The following is a 23,828-nucleotide window of genomic DNA, read 5'->3' as shown; positions in this document are numbered from 1 at the left end:
ATGGAATAAATGTAGCTCGTTATTAACCACCTCTTGGGAAAGTTCGTGTAATGAGCGGTCTGTTATTTGGAGGTTCCACTCACTGTGTTTGTTTTTCAGGTGGAGTGGCAGCTCACCTTGAATACAAGTTCCCTGAGGCGGTCTGTGTATTTGCTGTTGAGAAGCAGGGCGTAAAAAGAGTCGGCTGCTCCGGGCTCAAAGAGGAGCAGGAAGAGCTGGTCCCTGCATGGACTACTCTGAAGGAGGCTGAGTAACATCTCCAACAGCCCACAAATCTTCAACACACACAAAAAAAGGAACCAAACTTAATATTCCAAGGCCTTATTTTGAAGAGTACTTATTGGTGCATGAAATCACTGTCACTGTACGGGGCTTAAAATGCTTATTGAGACGATAATGCTTCAAAATATCAAAACAGGAAAGAAAAAAGGGATGCCTGGCGGGATATGAGCCGGTAACTTCCTGCAAGGGCATTGCTGCAGGAATTCTACTGGGGAACCAGAAAGGTCATCTCGCTGCCCACGCGAGGAGAAGGTTATGCTTGCGTTGCCATTTGCTGCTTATACAGTATATGTTTGATCAGTGGTGGGCCGTCAGGGCCAGCAAGGCCTTCTCTGCTGGCCTAACATAACCAGAAATCATGATCATAATTAAATATAAAAGTACTTTTTAATTTACTTTCCCTAAATATCTAAACATATTCATATTTTCTTCATGTCATATTATGCTCCTTCCAATACTGTTGTTTTTAGGTTAGAGTTTTTATCCAATCAGAATTCAGTTATCTTATGTTGCCATGCTGTACGAAATCTGCCCGGGGCATTCAGAATCAACAATGCTGGCGTCTGTGCACTGTAAGTCAACAGGCACATACATTAGATAGATAATTGTGATAACCAATCAGATCACGAGTTGTTGTCAGGAAGGCCTTCTAGCTGGCCTCACGTAGAGTGTGACATTTACGCGTCCTGTGATTGGATACTCACTTGTTGATAGACAGTTGCGATAGTCAATCAGATCACAAGTTGTTGACAGTAGCCTATCTAGTTAGCCTGATGTTAACAAGACTGTGATTGGATACTCACTTGTCACTCCAAAGTGAGTATCCAATCACAAGTTGTAATTTACTAAAAGCAGGAAGTGTTGCGCCGTAGCCATACCGGGCTAGCAGAGAAATCACCGATACTCACTTTTTAACCCACAAAGAAGGAGAACAATATGTTGATTAGGTGGCAGATATATATTTGCTAGGCCATTTTAAAGAAGGATATTTAAAGAGAAACTGTATCCTGTGAGACGATGTCAGCCGGAAGCTAGTTCAGCTGTCCCGGCCAATTCCACTCGAATCAACCGACTATGAGTGGTATCACTAGCTTATACGGCGTTGAATGGGTGCTACACATTCAAGTTCAAATATTATATTTCTTTATTTTTTTCACGTTTAATATGTTTTTGGCAATTTTAATTTTGACAGTACAACATAAGATATGTTTTAATTGCTGATGCTTGTTTATTGATTTTTAAATACGCCGGAAAATAACCCGTTTTGTACACTGTTGTGGTGATTCAATCCACAGTAGCGTGTAAATGTGTTTCTGTATAGTATTTCTCCAGCAATGGTCATGTAATGACATAAATTATGGTATTTTGAGAGGTAATCATTTAAGTTGGACATCACTGAAGGCAATGGTGGGAAACGCATGGCCACTCCCACTGTGTTTGATTATGTCCAATCTACAATCACGTGGAGGGGTGGGACATGGACCAAGGCAGGAATCATTAAAAATGGGTGCAGGGCAGGGAAAAGATTCTAATGTTCTGTTGGCACTGCAAAATATTGTCAATGTTTTCTTTAATTTTATTGTGAAAAACGCATAAATCCAATTAGGGAAGCACAATTGTTTTTTTTTCAAGCCGATAACGATACAGATAACGTCCTACTTCTCAAGACCAATATCAATAACTTTTTTATAGCTATTATTTTTCAAATTCACACTTAACTGTAGATTGTGCACACTTTTCTTTGGGGCTGCTTCTTCAACAGCAGGCGGATTTCAAAACAGTCTTTTTTCTTCTTTCCTTGTGAAATGTTTGTTGGTACAAATACCACAAGAAATCAACGCCATGCTTGTTCCCAATGAACACAAGGGAAGTTTTGCCACCTCCTACGAGGTGGGAAAAAAGGTGTGTTCGATTTGCTCATCCTGACCACCCTACAGCACATTACGGCTAATCTCGCCTCATTGTAATGTTTTTTTCTTGTTATTTTGAAGTTATCTTTCAAGGTTATCAGATTTATCGGTGTGACATCACACTTCCTGACCCGATGATTATCTGTACGATATTTATTGTGCGCCCCTAAATCTAATAATAGATCATTTGGAGCATATGCAGAAATAACAAAGTGTTGTACTTAAAACCATGAAGCAGCTTTGCAATTGATGGGTAATTGGTCAAATGAGACAAAATAAATAAATACATCTTTAAATAATTACAAAAATGTGTCATTAATTAATAATACTTTGAATTTAAAAACAAACATGTTAATAAAAGTACACATGACGGCTGAGTTTGACAAATATGATAATTTCATGGAGCGCTTCCACACAGGTTCATCAGATAATTAAATAAATAATTCAATTATGAAATAATAAGTAAATTAAATAATTGAATCAACAATTACATTATTAAATATTCAAATAATTATTAACTAATGAAACAATGAATACATATTGAAATCATTAAATACATCATGAAATGATATGTAAGTTTACATCAAATATACTAATGAATCATTTATGAACACATATTTTATTCCAATTACAAATAATGAATGACCCATTTAACTAATAATTGAAATATTTATTTATTTGCTTTATTTGGTACCATTTGACCCTCCATAATTTGGTGATTGACATAATTATTTTTATGTAAAAGTACACGACAGCTGAGTTTGCCAGATGAAATAAATTCATGGCGCACTGCCACACAGATAAATGAGATAATTAAATAAATCATTCAATCATGAAACAATTGATTATGAAATAAAATAATTTCATCAATAATACAATGATTTAATATTGAAATAATTAAACCATTAAATAATGATTAAATCTTTGAATAATAATTAAATCATGAAATTAAATGTACTCTTACATTAAATAAATAACACATTTAAAAACTAATTTATGTATTTTTTCCAATTATAAATAATTAATGACACATTTAAGGAATACTTTAAAGATGTATTTATTTATTCTATTTTGTCCTATTTGACCGCCATAATTTGGTGATTGACATGATCATTTCAATGTAAAAGTACACGTGACAGCTGAGGTTGAGAGATAAAATAAATTCATGGAGCGCTGCCCCACAAATTCATGAGATAATTCAATAAATCATGAAATAATTATTCAAATAAATAATTAATTTAAATTATTAAATATTGAAATAATTAAATCTTTGAACAATTAATTGAATCATGGAATTAAATGTTATTTTACATTACATAAACTAATAACACATTTAATAGCACATTTATGTATTTTATGCCAATTATAAATAATTAATGACACATTTACGGAATATTTTAAAGATTTATTTATTTAATTGTATCCCATTTGACCCTTCATAATTTGGTGACTGACATGATGATTTAAAACTGGATACATTAGAGACACTTGCTCGTACTTCATGTTGCGTCAATAACAGAATGTGCCCTCCTCACCTGATCCTCGTCCCCGATGGCGGAGATGTATCCAACAATGCTTTGCATCTCTTCCTGGGACAAGCCTTTGCTGATGTAGTACTTGACGAGCCCGTAGAGAGACGTGCGGATGGTCCGAATGTCATCCTCACTCAGGTCGCCGTCTTTATTACTGTTTTTCCTAAGGACCAAGAGCCGAGGTTTGATGTTGTGTCAGACAAAAACCTCAATAACAACCGACTCTCACCCATAATAGAGGCGAATGGTGTCCAAAAGGAATCGTACTCCATATTTCTTCCGGAACTGCTTCCTGTTGTCTTTGATGACAGTGCTCACATACTGTATGTGACCTGTAGAAGAAAACAAGTCACCTTGAATAGCCCAATTTTCTGGATATATTGTCTTTATTTGCCATTTTAGGATCTGACCTATTCGCAAAGGGAAGTCGCCTTTATTCCAGATGTTGAAGTTGAACAGCAGATGTGCATGAAGTTGCTGCAGCAGAGTTTGATTCTTCTCATAGGTCACCTGCTCTATCAGCAGCTGCATAGCCACCAGGACACTGACGTCCACGTGACCGACGGGAAGCTGAAAAGGCAAAGCATGGTTCCAATATACAGACTGTATGAATTTGCAGATAAACCCAAACAGCTTCCTCATATCACCAACACACTTAAATGTTAAAGAGTCACGTTTAAACGGGTGTGACGATTTTATCTTGAGCAACTATTTGAGCATTTTAATCCGCAGCTAAATGGAGACTTTGCCATGGTCTAAATCAGGGGTGTCGAACTTGTTTTCATCAAGGGCCACATCGCGGTCATGGCTGCCCTCAGAGGGCCGCTTGTAACAGTGAATGTAAGAATATAAAAGTATAATCGCCTCATTATATTATTGCCTATGTATTTGATTATTTGATTTTTGTGCGTACAAATTGATGGATAACTTGCTTTGAAATCGTAAGTGAAGGTGACAAGCAGATATTTTAAGTATTTATTGTTATTTTTACAAACGATCATACATAATAATTAAAGGCCTACTGAAACCCACTACTACCGACCACGCAGTCTCAGTTTATATATCAATGATGAAATCTTAACATTGCAACACATGCCAATACGACCGGGTTAACTTATAAAGTGCAATTTTAAATTTCCTGGCAAACTTCCGGCTGAAAACGTTTCGATATGATGACGTTTGCGCGTGACGTCAATCGTTAAAGCGGTTGAATCCAATACAAAAAGCTCTGTTTTCATCTCAAAATTCCACAGTATTCTGGACATCTGTGTTGGTGAATCTTTTGCAATTTGTTTAATGAACAATGGAGACTGCAAAGAAGAAAGTTGTAGGTGGGATCGGTGTATTAGCGGCGGACTACAGCAACACAACCAGGAGGACTTTGACATGGATAGCAGACGGGCTAGCCGCCGACCTCACCTTGACTTCCTCCGTCTCCGGGCCGCCGACCGCATCGGTGATCGGGTGAAGTCTTTCGTCGCTGGAACGCAGGTGAGCACGGGTCGTGATGAGCAGATGAGTGCTGGCGTAGGTGCAGAGCTAATGTTTTTAGCATAGCTCTGTCGAGGTTCCGTAGCTAAGTTAGCTTCAATGGCGTCGTTAGCAACAGCATTGCTAAGCTTCGCCAAGCTGGAAAGCATTAACCGTGTAGTTACATGTCCAGAGTTTGGTAGTATTGTTGATCTTCTGTCTATCCTTCCAGTCAGGGGCGTATTTGTTTTGTTTCTATTTGCATTTAAGCATGATGCTATCACGTTAGCTCAGTAGCTAAAGTGCTTCACCGATGTATTGTAGTGGAGATCGAAATGTCACTGTGAATGTCCATTTCGCGTTCTCGACTCTCATTTTCAAGAGGATATAGTATCTGAGGTGGTTTAAAATACAAATCCGTGATCCACAATAGAAAAGGAGAAAGTGTGGAATCCAATGAACCCTTGTACCTAAGTTACGGTCAGAGCGAAAAAAGATACGTCCTGCACTGCACTGTAACCCTTCACTCTAACGCTCCTCATCCACGAATCTTTCATCCTCGCTCAAATTAATGGGGTAATCGTCGCTTTCTCGGTCCGAATCTCTCTCGCTGCATTGTAAACAATGGGAAAATGTGAGGAGTCCTTCCTCCGGTGACGTCATGCTACTTCCGGTATAGGCAAGGCTTTTTTTAATCAGCGACCAAAAGTTGCGAACTTTATCGTCGTTCTCTACTAAATCCTTTCAGCAAAAATATGGCAATACCGCGAAATGATCAAGTATTACACATAGAATGGATCTGCTATCCCTGTTTAAATAAAAAAAAAAATCATTTCAGTAGGCCTTTAAGGGTGCTTAAAAATGTTTTTTTTTAATCACATTCGAATCCCGATTTTTTTAGTAATTTTTAAAAATATAATTTTTTTTGTTTTTTTTGACGAATACAACATTTAAAAAAAAAAATGTAGGCCATCTCTGTGCTTACTTGGTGCACGTATGTGTCATACGCCAGCAACCAAAAGGAGGTTTTGTAACATGTAAGCTGTTTTGTTTAGGTGTTATTATTATTATACCAAATAATACATTGCAAAAATCAGTTTGAATCGAGAATTGTGTTGAATCGAGTATCGTTTATGAATCAAATCCTCACTCCAAGAATCGGATCGAATGGCGAGGTGCCAAAAGATTCACACCAATAACAATTGAATATTTGTATATATATCAAAGTTTAAAACATACATTTTTTTCTGTCAAAATGGAAACAATAAAAACATTTAGTAAGAAAGACGAAGTATTCACATTATTCCCAGGCTTTCGCGGACCACTTTAAATGACGTGTCTGGTCGGATATGGCCCCCGGGCCTTGAGTTTGACATATGTGGTCTAAATGCTGATTCAGATATATTTCTATTTCAAACACCCCCTTGTTTCCTGATGACACTGAGGAAACAAGTATGACACATGCAAGGAAGTCACCAGCAGACCGACAGGTCAGACCGACGTCACTTGCTGCGCAGTACACTGCTAGTCTTCTGCATGTGTGCCTTTTCTGTGTTTTTTCACCTTTTGACACGTTTTGTCCCTTTTGTTAACTCAATATGAGAACCAAAAAGACAACAGGCCAGCGGGGAAAAAAGGAGGGAATCTATGTGGTGTTGAAAAAAACAAACAAACACTATTTGCATGGAGTACATTAATGGCACTCATAACTATGGAAGAAGCAGACTTATTTCACAGCGGGGAGAAGAGTTACCTCTCGTTCAGTGGCGCCTCCTTCAAAGCACGGACGCACATACACGGCCCTTCCCTCTCTATCCCTCCCTTCTCTGCCTCTGTCTGCTCCTTTCTCGTCAGTTTCTTTTTTGCAATTGTAAATGGGTTTGACTTTTTTTTTACATGTTTATTATTGTAGCAATATGGTGTTTTCAAGTTAAGGATTTTTGTGATTTCTGATAGTTTGTGAGGGCACCAAAGGGATTATGGTGTGTGTGCGCGTGTGTGTTTGCAGAGCAGCGCATACAGACGACAGCAGCTTGTTGTTGTTTGGAGTTAATAGGAAAAAAGTTAATGTTATGTTTGTTTGATACAGTATACAGTACTGTATAGTACTTTATATTGTGTTCAAAGTGTAAAAACATTCACTAAAATATGGACTTTTTTCAAGGCTGGAACCCATTTTTCATATTTACATTGTTTCTTGTGGAGAAATGTGCTTTAATATAACAACTTTTCGATTTACCAACCCTGTTCAAAAACCAAATAATTTCGTAAATTGAGGTTCCACTGTACTATATACAGTGGTAACTTGGGATAAGAGCTGTCTCTCGGCTACAGAGAATTTAGGTAACGATCCTCCCTACCGCTAGTTGGCGTAACGAAAGTCACGGTGAACCTCGAAAAATCTGACTGGTCTTATCCGCTAGCATTAGCTTATCCCTAGAGCTCAACATAGCTTTGTTGTTCCAAACATGGTAAGGAAGCAAGTGAGTGTGAAGAAGAGTGCTAAGAAGAAAAAGCGGATGCTATTCATTGAATTAAAGAAAAACATCAGCACAAACATGATTTAATTGTAGCTAATTTAGCGAAGCAGCATAGCACTTAGCAGTAGTTGCTGATAAAGGCTATGATAATGCCAGCCAAGGACATTAAATAATAGCTAAACGACAGACATGCATTTATAAAAAATTTAAAAGCTGCTGATGGTGTAATTGACAAATAAGCAGCAAGAAGATGATCTCATAGAGCAGGGGTTTTTAACCTTTTTGATCACGGGGCCCAACTTTTCCACTCAAATACTAACACTAAATTAGTGATCTTACTCTTGATTATAAATGTATTCAATAATTATATGTAACCTACTTACAGTTTACAACCTTGTCAGATGACACAAAACCTTGTGTTAACCACACAGATTATTATCAAGGGTTAGGTCAGGCTGATTAGAAATATAAATACTAATCAAATACACTGCAAAAAAAGGGGGATCAAAAAAACTGTTGAAAAATAAATGTACAGTCCTAAAATACATACATTTTAATTAACTTAATAAAAAGTAATAATATATATATATATATATATACACACTACCGTTCAAAAGTTTGGGGTCACATTGAAATGTCCTTATTTTTTAAGGAAAAGCACTGTACTTTTCAATGAAGATAACCTTAAACTAGTCTTAACTTTAAAGAAATACACTCTATACATTGCTAATGTGGTAAATGACTATTCTAGCTGCAAATGTCTGGTTTTTGGTGCAATGTCTACATAGGTGTATTGAGGCCCATTTCCAGAAACTATCACTCCAGTGTTCTAATGGTACAATGTGTTTGCTCATTGGCTCAGAAGGCTAATTGATGATTAGAAAACCTTTGTGCAATCATGTTCACACATCTGAAAACAGTTTAGCTCGTTACAGAAGCTACAAAACTGACCTTCCTTTGAGCAGATTGAGTTTCTGGAGCATCACATTTGTGGGGTCAATTAAACGCTCAAAATGGCCAGAAAAAGAGAACTTTCATCTGAAACTCGACAGTCTAATCTTGTTCTTAGAAATGAAGGCTATTCCACAAAATTGTTTGGGTGACCCCAAACTTTTGAACGGTAGTGTATATGTTTCTTAAATAAAATGTTAATACAATTAAAATTCAAATACAGCTTCACTAGTTTAGACATCATTTTTGCACTTAATAAACTTACCGGTAATAAAAGCTCTAGACTTCTTCTCTTTGATATTGTCATTACTGCCAAAAATGGTGGAAAAGTGTAATACAACTGATATTTTTTGCCGCCCTCAAGGGAGCGCTCACGGCTCAACAATGGGCCCTATGGTCACGAAACACTGCCGTAGAAGTCTGCTTTACAAGGTAAATGCTGTACGTAATTATTACTTCATAAAACTACTGTTATTGTTCTATTGCATTGTTTTCAATAGAATGTTTCTTATCTAAAAGTTACTTTTTATTTTTAAAGGCAGGGCACATGTTAAAATTGTGCTGTTTTCTATTCATTTCATTGGCAACGCTGTTCACAATACCAGTTTTTCAAGATACGAGTTGCGTCATAGAAACAATTCGAGTCACACCCTAAGGTACCACTGAAAACAAGTAGCTTAGCACGTTAACAAATGCCCACGCTTATTCCGTCCTAGACAAATTGGATGCTACTAGTAACCTTTTGATCACATGAGAACATTGTTTGCTAAAGACAAACTGACATGTGTGATAACAGCATTAAACACCTTCTGCAGCAGGGCTCCCAGTGTATCGATGCCATGCGAGTGCAGAAGATTCTCCTGGTTTATTGCATGCCTCTGCAGAAAATGCTTCAGCACCAACAAGAAGGTGGCCACCAGATTCTTCTCGAGGCGCGCTTCTGGTACAAAGAAAAACATTTCACACCGTGCTTGTTAACACACTGTGCCTGGGCTGGCATGTCGAGGGGAGGGCAAACGGACCTGAAGCCCTGTTAGACGGGAGAATGACCCACTCTCCGTCAGCTGGAGTAGTCACATCTGGGGTGATGAAGTCTGATCCCGTTGACGCGTCACTGGCCTGTTGATCGGGGGCCACATAGGCCAACTGCTCCAGTATCGGGAAGACCACGGGCAAGCCGCCTACACAATTGATCATATCCTGCCAAAAGGTACAATGTGCAGTATTTAAAGGAGCCATATGTAATAATTTAATGTCAAGTCATCATTAAATGGCCCATATATGTCAAAAGCCATTAATAAATCCTGTTATTTTCCAATACCTCTACAACTGATAACATTAGTTCAGCCGAGATATGCTCATTTCAAAATTAGATTTACAGCCCCGAAATCTTGTTATTGTTTACATTTTGATGCCCTGCCCTCCACCGTTTGACCAATTAGAAAGTCTGTGAGTTTGTCACATCCAGGTTGCCAGTTACGCACCGCCACCTTCGTCTAGCTACTGCTACTGGTAAAGTTACTAAACATGTCAGACCTTAGTAAATCTAAAAGGCGTTGTTACGATTCTCAACTTATTCATGACAAAGCCAGGAACAAAACGAGGATTTTTATCGAGGATGCCTTTGAAAGATGGAGACGATTGAAGGCGGAGAAGATTTTTTCATCTGACAACAAACTTGCTCATTTTCTCCTTGATAGGTAGGATAAGTAAGGCATTAGGCACGTTTTGTTATTACTTGCAATAAATAGAAATGGACATTTGGTATGTAAACTATATTGTCCAATATAGTCTATGATCTTGTCTAACAAAGCTAGTATGTTCGTGCAACGAATGCAGTGTGATGGTGCGTAGCTCCTAGTGTAATGCTTAGCATGCTAGCCCGGTCAATGACATATCGACATATAGGCTAACGGGGGAAATATATGCCCGTTAGCCTGTATGTCGATGTGTTTTCGAACTAACAGGGCAAAATATATTTTCAACAAATAAAACCGATGGGGATATGGGTAGTGTCAGTGCCTATTTCGTTGTCAATATGCTAACACCCTGAGGAAATGGGTTCCAACATTTGCACGGCTAAATCACATGATAAAATAATTCCTCATTCGCGTAGCCTATAGGCATACCTCAGTAAAATGTCTCCTCTTTAGTTTTGGGCGTACATTAGGCTGCTAAGCATGTTCTACTTATTTTCACCAGTATAACCATTGCTAGCGTTGGTTGTAGTTGGTTTTAGTCTTTGTTTTCTGATAGTACTGACAATAACCATTTGTTGTGATATTGTATGCAGGCATGAAAATAGCCTAATTTCTGTGTAAAATGTGATGGTAAGAGATTTGTTATTGACATAACGCTTGTCAATTCAGCTATTATGGTCCCAGCACCTCAACCCCTAGTAAGAGGCAGTGGAAGTTTGAAGTTCCTTGAAGTAGCCCAGTCGATCGAGCTGGATTCGGCTGCGTATCTGGCAACCTCAGTCAGGGAGAGAGGGAGGTGACTTCAGAATTTTGACTGCAATTGCAGTACCATTTCTGGCCACATTATTACATATGCCACCTTTAACATTCCGAACACAGAATGACTGTCTGAGAGTGATGTTGCAGTCCAACCTTGATGTCCCAGTTAACAACTTTCTTCCCAGTCAGGCGCCCATGCAGCTTATTGGGGGACAGATCGAGACAGATCGGATTTTGACAAGCCTGTAAAAAATTGTTATAAATAAAGCATCATGTTTGATGTTAGGCTGGACTTTATGTCTTTAAAGTTTTGCAGAAAAAAATACCTTTGGTGAATAGTGCAGTAGCAGTTTGCTTGAAAAGTCACCAAGCTCTGCTTCCTGGACTTTTAAAGGGGAGATACAGTTTGGACCTGCGTAGAAACATCAATGTTAGGTCTGTGGATGTAACGATATGGAAATTTCATATCAGTTATCGTGACCAAAATGATCACGTTTATCATTATTATCGCGGTGTTGTCAAAATGTACTTTTACACACGCTAAAATCTTTGGACCAAGTAATATATTTTTTAAACAACTAAATGTTAGAAACATCACTATTTTGCATGTTTTGTGTTTCTTATGCTTAACTGATAGTAGTCCAGTATTTTATCAGTTTTAATTAGAGTTGGCTGATAATATCGGCCTGCCGATAGAAAGACAACATTCACACTCACATTCACACACTAGGGACAATTTAGTGTTGCCAATCAACCTATCCCCAGGTGCATGTCTTTGGAAGAGGAAGGAAGCCGGAGTACCCGGAGGGAACCCATGCAGTCACGGGGAGAACATGCAAACTCCACACAGAAACATCCCGAGCCCGGGATTGAACTCAGGACTACTAAGGACCGTCATATTGTGAGGCACATGCACTAACCCCTGTCCCACCGTGGTGCCGGTATAATAATTATGATGACATTTTTTTCAAAACACCTTACAGGTTACAAAATCTCCTTTGAGGTGCATTGATATGGACTAAAAACTTATTTTTTTAAATGGATTCTTATAAAAAAAAATATATACAGTACAGGCCATAAGTTTGGACACCTTCTCATTCAAAGTGTTTTTTAAATTTTCATGACTATTTACATGGTAGATTGTCACTGAAGGCATCAAAACTATGAATGAAAACATGTGGAGTTATGTACTTAACAAAAAAAGGTGAAATAACTGAAAACATGTTTTATATTCTAGTTTTTTCAAAATAGCCACCCTTTGCTCTGATTACTGCTTTGTACATAGCTCCACATGTGTTCATTCATAGTTTTGATGCCTTCAGTGACAATCTACAATGTAAATAGTCATTAAAATAAAGAAAACGCATTGAATGAGAAGGTGTGTCCAAACTTTGGGCCTGTACTGTATATAATTTTTTTTTAATCGATTTAAAAAAATTATGAATCCATTTAGAGTCGGGATGAATAAGAATCGAGATTCAGATTTTTTTGCTATGTTATGTCATTGCACTTTTTGAAATTTCTCCATGGTCACCATGTGCTTACCAGCACTACAGATGCCTTTAACGTGGCCGGGCTGCAGCGCCTCGTGGAACACCATCACGCTCCCGAGCTGACCCTGAAGCGATGTGGGGCTGCCCCACTCGCTGTCCTGGGTCCCCGCTGAGATGAGCTTCGTCACAGACTCAGGCTTTCCACTCAGTAGTCCTCCCCATGCCTGAGGCGAAAGGATGCCGCCCAGCGAAGAGCGTGTGGTGGGTGTGGTGGCGGACGAGAAGGGGGGGTCCGGGATCTGAGACGGTGGAGGAGTAGTGGTCCGGTGGCCCGCTGAGCCGATGCAACAGAATGTAAAGGGCTGCGGGTGGAAGAGAAGGGACATAATAAACAAAAACTTACATTATGCTTCATAATTGGAAGTGTTGGTTTTACCTCGGTCATTGTGGGATACTTAAGTGGGGCAGACAACTTTTGCTGTCCGTCCACATAAATGTAGACCAGACTCTGCCCAAACGGCCTCTTCCCTGGTATGTGCACCACACCAATGCTGTGCTGTTGACAGAAATTCCATCAGAATTAAACCCATTTACCCTCACACTGCCTCTCTGTCAATCCTCTTAACAACAACGCTTCGACAACCTCACGGTGCGGTATGTACCTCGGTACAGTGAGGGAACAAAAGGCCAAGACGTAGAACTGCTTACCTTTTGACCTTGAATGATTTTTCTAATAATTCAAACTCCAAACTGCTGGCAGTTAATGCCTTAATAAATATATTCATTCTCATATACAAAATAAGAATACAGAAGGGTGAAACCTCATGATCCAATTACAATTCAGGGCTATGGTTCAATTATTCATACATCTTTAATTATCATATTGTATATTAATATCATTATTTGTGATATATTTATGATTACACTTAATGATTAATAATATACATGAGTGTTGTCCCGATACCAATATTTCGGTACCAGGAAAAAAATGGTAAATCGGTACTTTTCAAAACAAAGGGGACCACAAAAAATGTCATTATTGGCTTTATTTTAATAGACAATCTTATGATACACTAAACATATGTTTCTTACTGCAATCAAAGAACAATGTTGTCATTAAGTAAGATAGTGAACATACTAGACATCTTCTCTTTTAGTAGTAAGTAAGTAAACCGGTTATATTATATATATATATATATATATATATATATATATATATATATATATAGGTTCCTAATTTGTCTGCTGACATATGCAGTAACATATCGTGTCATTTGTCATTTTATTATTTTGTCAAAATTATGAGGGACATGCGGTAGAAAATGGATAGTTAATCTACTTGTTCATTTACTGTTAATAACGTCTTACCTTCTGTTTTAATGTTCTAGCTCATTAGCTCATTAGGTCGATCGCGAGCTAACGGTCGATCGCGGAGGGGTGTGTCAGTCTATCGCCAGCCAGGCATTAAAAAAATTGACCTAACAATTAGCGATCATCAGTCTTCACCAAGACGTCACTTTTGTCGCTTGATTGACATTCACGGCACCCGAGGGTCTTGTGAGATGACACTGGCTGCTGCCAGCTCATTATCAAGAAAAAATTACAGACAGGAAGACAATAAACACTTTTTATTTCAACAGACTCTCGCGCCGTACCTGCCGTCAAAACTCTAAAGACTGACTGCACAGTTCGGTAAAAGCGCTGCTTCATTCTGGCTCCGCTAACAAAATAAGAGTCTCAGAAAGCTGGCGTGCACAAGCTAGCAAGCTACGGACTTTGCTGCCAATGTATTTCTTGTAAAGTGTATAAAATGAAAGCTGGACAAATAAGATGCCAAAAACCAACCAGTTTTATGTTGTATTGGACAGAAAGGAGGACTTTTTTTCTCCTCCATTTGAAAATGTGGATGTTATCATCACTACTGTCTGATTCCAATCAATGCAAGTCATCAGAATCAGGTAATACACCAACTTATATTCTTGTCTTCATGAAAGAAAAAATTCTATATGTGTTAAACATGCTTATACTATAATTAAACACCTTTAACTTGTTAACAAAAACTTCTCTTTCATAAATAAATAAATAAATATAAATTATACATATGAATGAGGTAGATCCCCTTGACTTGGTCAATTGAAAAATAGATCGCCTGCAGAAAAGGGGTGGGAACCCCTGTTCTAGCTACACTTCTGTTAAAATTTAATAATCACTTATTCTTCGGTTGTTTAAACACTTTACATACGTTTGGGTGATACTACAAATGTTGGAATCAATCCAACACCAAGTAGTTACAGGGTCATACATTGGTCATAATTAAAGTTCTTCTGTGTCGAGGGACGTATTTCTTGGGTTTAAAAAACTAAAAAAAACTAAAGATTTTGTGATAGTAAAAAATATCTATATAATCATTGTAATATCGACTACATTTGGCTCTTGTACTTGGTATCGTTACAGTCGATGTCTGTGTAGATCCACCCATGGCATTTGTTTACATTGAGGAGCGCTGTCTTCCTGTTAGCGGTTAGCTATTGTATCCTCCTGCAGTGTGTAGTGAAGCATGTTTAGCTATTCCTCGTCCTGCAGGGATGATATTTGGAAGAAACATATGTTTATTTGTCGCTATGGAGACAAGGATTAGTGGTTTAGAAGTAGCTAAAACACTACCGATTGCGGATGGCCATTAGCCGCTAGCTAGCTAACGGCTAACAAGACCTAAGCACTTCTAGCAGAGCGACGCTTCAGTGTTTATAGCTTCAACTTTATCGTTGGGTTACAAACCAAAATGCGTCCATTCTTTCTTTTCTATCTCCTTTCTGTTTGTGTGCATTGTCTCAAATGTGCCTATGCTCGTTTTAGCAGCAATGTCGGCGCACCGTTGTATCTAGGGGAAAAAAAAGTACTGGTATTTTTCAAAAGCAGAAGAGTACTGTTTTTAATTCATTAGTACCGTAGTACTTTATTAGTACCGGTATACCGTACAAACCTAATATGTAAGGCGGAGCCCACCACGTCCCTTGCTGCAGAGTACAGTACACTACTAGTCACTACTCAGTGCTTTAGCATTTGTGCCTTTTCTGTGTTTTTTCGCAATTTGACAAGTTTTGCCAAATCAATATGAGGTACCGTATTTTTCGGATTATAAGTCGCAGTTTTTTTCATAGTTTGGCCGTGGGTGCGACATATACTCCTGAGCGGCTTATGTGTGAAATTATTAACACATTACCGTAAAATATCAAATAATAATATTTATCTCATTCGCGTAAGAGACGAAGCAAATGGCAGCAATCGTCACACACACGTCAGCAATCGTCACTCACACGTCAACCAATAAGAATTCGGCGGGGGAGGGTCATTGCAGAGGTGCATTGTGGGTCATGGAATGCTAACTGCTATATGCTATATGCTACTGCCGTAGCTATTAAAATGGATCACATCAACATTGGCGGTAACTTATAAAAACTGAGAAGGGCTGAACTAAAATGGCACCGAAAAGGAAATCATATACTGCAGATTACAAGCTGGACGTAGTGATATATGCAGCAGAGAACGGCAATCGAGCAGCAGAAAGAAAGGACATACCAGAGGCGACACCGGGGAGGAAGATTTCATCGGATTTAGCGATCGGGAGTGACAGATTGTTTGGTAAACGTATAGCATGTTCTATATGTTATAGTTATTTGAATGACTCTTGCCATGAGGTGTTGCGTTAAAATACCAGGCACGTTCTCAGTTGGTTATTTGTGCGTCATATGGCGTACACTTATTCAGCCTGTGGTTCACTATTCTTTATTTATTTTAAATTGCCTTTCAAATGTCTATTCTTGGTGTTGGATTTTATCAAACAAATTTCCCCCAAAAATGCGACTTATACTCCAGTGCGACGTATATATGTTTTTTTCCTTCTTTATTGTGCATTTTCGGCCGGTGTTACGTATACTCCTGAGCAATTTATAGTCCGAAAAATACGGTAGTCACCTGAAATTATTTTCACTTCACAGGTGTGCTTAAAGCTCATTGAGAGAATGCCAAGAGTGTGCAAAGCAGTAATCAGAACAGAGGGTGGCTATTTTGAAGAAACTAAATATACTAATATAAAACATGTTTTCAGTTTTTTTCACCTTTTTTTTTGTTAAGTACATAACTCCACATGTGTTCATTCATAGTTTTGATGCCTTCAGTGACAATCTACAATGTAAATAGTCATGAAAATAAAGAAAACACATTGAATGAGAAGGTGTGTCCAAACTTTTGGCCTCTACTGTATATATTTATACTAAATAATATGAATAGTGATCTGATTATCTGAATCTGATTTAAAAAATAGTCTACAGCACTAATACATATAAATATACACATAGAAGACTAGATATATGAGCATTGTAGCAGCCAGAAAAACAATGTGCCTTATTGGCGAGCAGAAATCCTTGTTGTTCGGTTTTTGTGCCTTGTAAAACAATGGGATGCCCAGACACTTTGCCTCGACCGCTGTAAGCGCACGACTCGAAAAGCTGCGTCGTGTCTACCTATCACCGTATATCTATGGATCACAATGTGGAATGGTCCCCTAAAGCAGTGTTTTTCAACCACTGTGCCGCGGCACACTAGTGTGCCGTGAAATACAGTCTGGTGTGCTGTGGGAGATTATGTAATTTCACCTAATTGGGTTGAAAAATATTTTATGCAAATCAGTAATTATAGTCCGCAAATAATGTGGCGTTGTTGAGTGTCTGTACTGTCTAGAGCTCGGCAGAGTAACCGTGTAATACTCTTCCATATCAGTAGGTGGCAGCTTTGTAGATGTCGGGAACGACGACGATGGTTTGTCGTGATCACAATATGCAGACGACAGCGGAGGGAGCGTGCAGGTAAGAAGGTATCTAATGCTTAAACCAAAAATAAACAGTGCTCCTAAGAAAAGAAATTGAAGCTTAGGGGATGCCTATGCAAAATTAAACTAAAACTAAACTGGCTGCAAAGTAAACAAAAAACAGAATGCTGGATGACAGCAAAGATTTACAGCGTGTGGAGCAGAGACGGCGTCCACAAAGTACATCCGAACATGACATGGACAATCAACAATGTCCACACAAAGGATAGCGTCCGCACAACTTAAATAGTCTTGATTGCTAAAACAAAGCAGGTGCGGGGAATAGCGCTCAAAGGAAGACATGAAACTGCTAACAAAACAAGGAAAAGCCACTGACATAGGAGTGCAAGACAAGAACTAAAACACTACACACAGGAAAACACCAACAAACTCAAAATAAGTCACTGCGTGATGTGACAGGTTGTGACAGTACACCTACTTTGAGACAAGAGCTATAGTGATGCATGGTTGGTTATGGTTTGAATTAATATCCAACAATTGCGAGAATGACTTTTTACTGACAATATCGGCTGCTGAGTTTAATTTTTTAATGTTTTCTGCTGGTGGTGTGCCTCCGGATTTTTTTCAATGAAAAAAAATGTGCCTTGGCTCAAAAACACTGCCCTAAAGGACAGGCCGAACAGGTCATACTGTTGCACTCCTCCTTAACACCAGATGTTATTGACAGTGTTTACAATCTGTGGCATTCAAATGTTCCTTAGTCTGCATATTCCTGATCATCAATGATGTAATGTAATTATGATTATAGCAGCCGTTGTAAAAAGAGTGTCATACTTTCATGGAGCACTACATTGGACTCACCCAGAGAGAGTCGCAGAAGCAGTTGTCGGGCAGCATGACAGTGACGTATTCCTTCTTCGTGCAGACAGCCACCACCAGCACACCCGCAGCACTAATGAACGGCCTCAAAGCCTGTGCCACTTGACGTAAAGAAACTGCGCAGAGTGAAAGACGGCAAAAGAGTTCAGAAGTTATTGTTGTGGAAACTTTTGATGTTGGAGAAATGTTCACTTGCTGTGTGCTAAACAAACCTGTAAGCTGCTTCCTCTTGCCTTTGCTAAGTGGACCCAACTGATCCTGGTCTAGGGACAACCAGGCCAGGAAGCTGAAGGCAGAGCCTGGCCAGCGGTGCAGTATTGGAACTGCGATGCCGGCCCATGCTCGGTGACAGGTCGAAGTACTGCATGGCACTTTCCAGACCCTGCTTGCGCACCATGGCGAGGAGAGCCTTAAGGGCCGGACCTACGTAAGGGTGTGCTTGGCTTGCCTCTGAAGGCCTGAGCAGGTGCAGAAGCTCAAAGAGATCCCTGGCGCTCAACGACTGGGAGCCAAGCGAGCCCACCAGTCCCAAAAGGCTCTCTGCACAAGCTCTGTGGAGCCGCTCGTGGCACTCCAGGACCGCCAGCGCACGCATGACCATGGTGGCGTTGACACAGGTAGCACGTGTCTGACGGTTCAGGCAGCTGAGGCGGCAGAGCCAGTCGGCAGCAAAATTCTGTAACTCGGATGAGTCTAGTTCTGGTAGCCACTGGACCAGCAGCAGCAAGGGCTCCACGTTGCTGATTCCCAAGAGGCCCACTGATGTGTGCTCACCTTCTACCGCCTGCAGATACATACACATTATGGAGCATTCGGAAAACTACAGGAGCCCTGCAATAACACTACAGGATGAAACAAAATAACTCCTCACCATGTTCATCAGCTCTTTCAGGAGGTGTCGAGACGGATGGCCGAGCGAGACGAGGACCTCGTACAAGTGATTGTACCCAATCCTCTCTTTGAACACCTCCTGTGGGCGTCAGAAAAAACATGCTCCTACGTCATCCTGTTTGGGGTCACGGGTGAGCTGGAGCATATCCCAGCTGACTTTGGAGCCCAGGTATACCTAGGACTGGTGACCAGTTATCATACGGAAACATAAATAGAGTTCATGCGCAAAAAAAACGATCAACGCCATTTCACGGATTTTCAGTTGCCTACATAGTTTACACCAGTATTTTCTTAACCATGGGGAGCCATTGTTGCCGCAAAAAATATGTTTCTCAGCAGCGGTACTCAGTTGTAATACACTTTTCCACCACGTGTGGCAGTAATGACAATGAGTCTTAAGCTAAAGTCATAGAAAAGATTCTGTCACGATCTGTCATAACAGGTCTGACATGTTCTTGTGTTTGTTCATTTTCTGTACTTGTTTCGTGTCCAGCGCTCTTATTTCTGTTGACTGACCTGAGCGCTGTTTCCCTAACCTGTCCCTGATTGGCAACCCGAGTGCACCTGTTCGTGGTTGTCACAACTACCGCAGCAATGCGTGAGTGTGACAATTTCGTAAGCGCAAAAATTATGACTAAAGTGGTGCACTTAAATTTTATTGACAGTTTATTAAAAAAACAAACATATAACCATTATTATTATTTATTATTAATTTAGTTTGAATGTATTCAATTTAAGACTGCGTCATTGTATGTAAATGTATATTTCATCACTGTTTGAGTCCCTTCTTTTGCAGTATATTTGATTAGTATTTATTTTTGTAATCAGCCTGACCTAAGCCTTGATAATAATCTTTGTGATTAACACATGCTTTCATATCATTTGACAAGGTTTATCAAGTGTTTCAAATGTTGTCAAAACCATCATAGGTCCCCTTTAATAACAGCGTGTGGAGGGTTTCTAAGGATAGGATAGGGTAGACTTTTATTCATACCACAATTGGGAAATTATGTAGTTGCAGTGCAGATTCAAAAAGTCCACAAAAAAGTATTAAAGCAGCACTAAGTAACTTTTCAACTTTCATAAAATATTTTCATAACTTTGGGGATGATACATGGACTTACAACTAGTTGAATGACACCTCTGTCATGGCCTGAGGAGGTCTGTACGACATTAAGGAGGGTGACCTGCCACACAAATGTCCTGACTTGCTTTAGGGCATACATCACTCCCCCCTTTCCCCATTCGTTAAAAAGACGGATGTCGACGCGAACGCCTGAGTGCCGCCAGAAAACAAAAATAATAATAAGAAGAACGTCAATGTGCAATTACTGATATCATGGCCGGAGCTTCAAAACAACCAAAGAAACGAAAAGTTTTGTCTGAGGAGACAAAAAAAGAAAAAGGGAGGTTACCCGGATAAAAGGATAGTCAAGGATCCACATTGGCTCGGCCTTCACTCACTGGCGTGAGCTCACAGACGGGGAATTTCAGACCGATGCTGCCTTGGCTCTGTTCCTGCTAAACCAGTAAGTGACTTTCGATGCTCAAATCAAAATGATAATGCTAATATTAGCTATCTGAAATTTGTGTGGGAGCAATAAATAAATAGTCACCAGAATGATAGTTTCACGACTACTTCTTTCGGAAAAAAATCTCCCCGCTTGTTTTTCTTTGCTTCGAACCTGCATCTGCCGCGATACATTATTGGTAGTAGCGTCATGTTTGTAGCGCAATCCAAGATCATTTTTTGATAGTGTCTGCTATTCAACATCAGCACAGCCAATAGAGACATAATATTTGTGCCAATATTACAGCAAATATAATGTCAGTATAACCCTCTATGCGCTAATCTCCGTGGGAAATGTGGTCTTCTTCTGGCAAAACATTACCGCTTTGGTCCACTGACGCTGCCAAAATCTACCAAAACTGAAAGTTCTTAAGCGGAGCTTTAAAAGTAGCGCAAAAGTCACAAAAGTGCCACCCCTTTTTTGCGCAGTCCCCAAGGGGTTTACACCAAAACACACATGATAACAGGAGGGAAACATTAAAGAAAAACATAAAAGAATACACAGCTACTTCCACTAGCTGGCATTTTTACATACAGCAACAAAAGGAAAACGCATTGAAAAACTAAAAATGAGTAATGAATAATATATATTGCACACATACTGTACGATTGCACCATTCATAGATATACATACAATACTCACACAAATCGTAGTATGAATATCTTCCCTACTCCGTGGAAATTCACTTACAGTACTACTCCCAAAATAATGTAGATAATTATATTATGTCTTTACCTTTGCTGCAGGGGATTTATGCATCACTGTTGTCAGGGCCCTTATAGTTGCTACAGCAAGGGAGTCTAATCGTCCTTGAAACACCTAAAACAAAACCAACATGTCACTTGAACAATAGTAGCGATTATTTATATATATATATATATATATATATATATATATATATATATATTTTACAACATATAAAAAGCATGCATGATCATTTAAAGCCACGCATAAACAAGCTAAAATGAATTCACTGAATAAAAATTGAAATGTAATACAATAAGATGCTGGCTTGGTGTTTGATCCAATGGTTAGAACTCTGTCACTGCAGTATCCACAGGGATCAATGTGTGCACTGCAGATGTTATTGTGAAGAGACCTAGTGTCTTTTTGTTGAAAAAGACAATCCACTGTGATGACGACGTAAGATCTGACAAGAGCAGGAAGTTCTCTTGGTCACACAGAAGAAATAACAAATACCCACCTCCACAGTACACACAGCCAATGACAAAGAAAACTCTCGTTTATCACACACTACACATAGAATACATGCGACCCACACCCCAGAAGCAAACCCATGACAACAAACACTTCACCATCCAGCTCTGTCCCTGCTCCTAATGTGTCATGAGACTAAAACATGAAACTGAGTTTCGGACCAGCTGGAGTGGGGACCGTGTGGAAAATGTCACACTTGAGATCACTGAGACCAGATCCACCCATCGCACCCCTGAAGTCTGGGAGGACAAACACCACTCCAACGTGAAAGCATTCCAGGGGAACCCATAATATGCTGAGGAAAACCAAAACAATGGAGGGGGCAGGGATGAGTGGAGAGAAGAAACTGAAAAATGTGTTTAATTAAGTGGGGTTGGCAAAGCAGCACGGGAGGCATAGAGGTCACACCTCAGCAAGACTGGAGATTTTCTATCAAATAAGAATCATAGTAGTCAATTTTTGTCCCTTTTTTCTGTAATTGCAAATGGTCATATAGCTAGCAACATTTGAGCATTCAATAGGTAAAAATAACCCGAAACACAGTCAATTGTGTCTCAACATGTGCCACTGCATCAGGTGACAGCTCAGCCACAACAATATTTGTATATATATATATATAACATATATACATAATAGGGCTGCGAATCTTTGGGTGTCCCCACGATTCGATTCAATATCGATTCTTGGGGTCACGATTCAATTCAAAATCGTTTTGTTTTTTTCGATTCAACGCGATTCTCGATTAAAAAACGATATTTTCCCGATTCAAAACGATTCTCTATTCATTCAATACGTAGGATTTCAGCAGGATCTACCCCAGTCTGCTGACATGCAAGCAGAGTAGTAGATTTTTGTAAAAAGCTTTTTTAATGTAAAGGACAATGTTTTATCAACTGATTGCAATAATGTAAATTTGTTTTAACTATTAATCCATCCATCCATCTTCTTCCGCTTATCCGAGGTCGGGTCGCGGGGGCAGCAGCTCAAGCAGGGAAGCCCAGACTTCCCTCTCCCCAGCCACTTCGTCCAGCTCCTCCCGGGGGATCCCGAGGCGTTCCCAGGCCAGCCGGGAGACATAGTCTTCCCAACGTGTCCTGGGTCTTCCCCGTGGCCTCCTACCGGTCGGACGCGCCCCAAAACACCTCCCCAGGGAGGCGCTCGGGTGGCATCCTGACCAGATGCCCGAACCACCTCATCTGGCTCCTCTCGATGTGGAGGAGCAGCGGCTTTACTTTGAGCTCCCCCCGGATGGCAGAGCTTCTCACCCTATCTCTAAGGGAGAGCCCCGCCAACCGGCGGAGGAAACTCATTTCGGCCGCTTGTACCCGTGATCTTGTCCTTTCGGTCATAACCCAAAGCTCATGACCATAGGTGAGGATGGGAACGTAGATCGACCGGTAAATTGAGAGCTTTGCCTTCCGGCTCAGCTCTTTCTTCACCACAACGGATCGATACAGCGTCCGCATTACTGAAGACGCCGCACCGATCCGCCTGTCGATCTCACGATCCACTCTTCCCTCACTCGTGAACAAGACTCCCAGGTACTTGAAGTCCTCCACTCGGGGCAGGGTCTCCTCCCCAACCCGGAGATGGCACTCCGCCCTTTTCCGGGCGAGAACCATGGACTCGGACTTGGAGGTGCTGATTCTCATCCCAGTCGCTTCACACTCAGCTGCGAACCAATCCAGTGAGAGCTGAAGATCCTGGCCAGATGAAGCCATCAGGACCACATCATCTGCAAAAAGCAGAGACCTAATCCTGCAGCCACCAAACCGGATCCCCTCAACGCCTTGACTGCGCCTAGAAATTCTGTCCATAAAATGACAAAGGGCATCCTTGGTGGAGTCCAACCCTCACTGGAAAC

At 39.9% G+C, this 23,828-nt stretch overlaps 1 protein-coding gene across 1 annotated transcript in view; it reads right to left on the bottom strand.

The window, feature by feature from the left end:
* nbeal1 (neurobeachin-like 1) overlaps nt 1-23,828 on the bottom strand; it is a 117,789-nt gene that overhangs the window by 58,555 nt on the left and 35,406 nt on the right. Inside the window, 16 exon segments of the mRNA XM_062058685.1 lie at nt 117-275; nt 3,728-3,887; nt 3,954-4,056; nt 4,135-4,294; nt 9,432-9,565; nt 9,648-9,825; nt 11,238-11,327; nt 11,411-11,496; nt 12,630-12,939; nt 13,014-13,133; nt 18,267-18,365; nt 18,367-18,400; nt 18,493-18,620; nt 18,622-19,068; nt 19,156-19,254; nt 21,482-21,565. Of these exon segments, the coding sequence (XP_061914669.1) occupies nt 117-275; nt 3,728-3,887; nt 3,954-4,056; nt 4,135-4,294; nt 9,432-9,565; nt 9,648-9,825; nt 11,238-11,327; nt 11,411-11,496; nt 12,630-12,939; nt 13,014-13,133; nt 18,267-18,365; nt 18,367-18,400; nt 18,493-18,620; nt 18,622-19,068; nt 19,156-19,254; nt 21,482-21,565 (2,391 nt within the window).

This window comes from Entelurus aequoreus, linkage group LG01 (genome assembly GCF_033978785.1).
Source record: "Entelurus aequoreus isolate RoL-2023_Sb linkage group LG01, RoL_Eaeq_v1.1, whole genome shotgun sequence".
Classification (NCBI taxonomy): domain Eukaryota; kingdom Metazoa; phylum Chordata; class Actinopteri; order Syngnathiformes; family Syngnathidae; genus Entelurus; species Entelurus aequoreus.
Note: the sequence above shows the minus strand (reverse complement) of the source record. Positions and strands in the feature narration are given on the sequence as shown.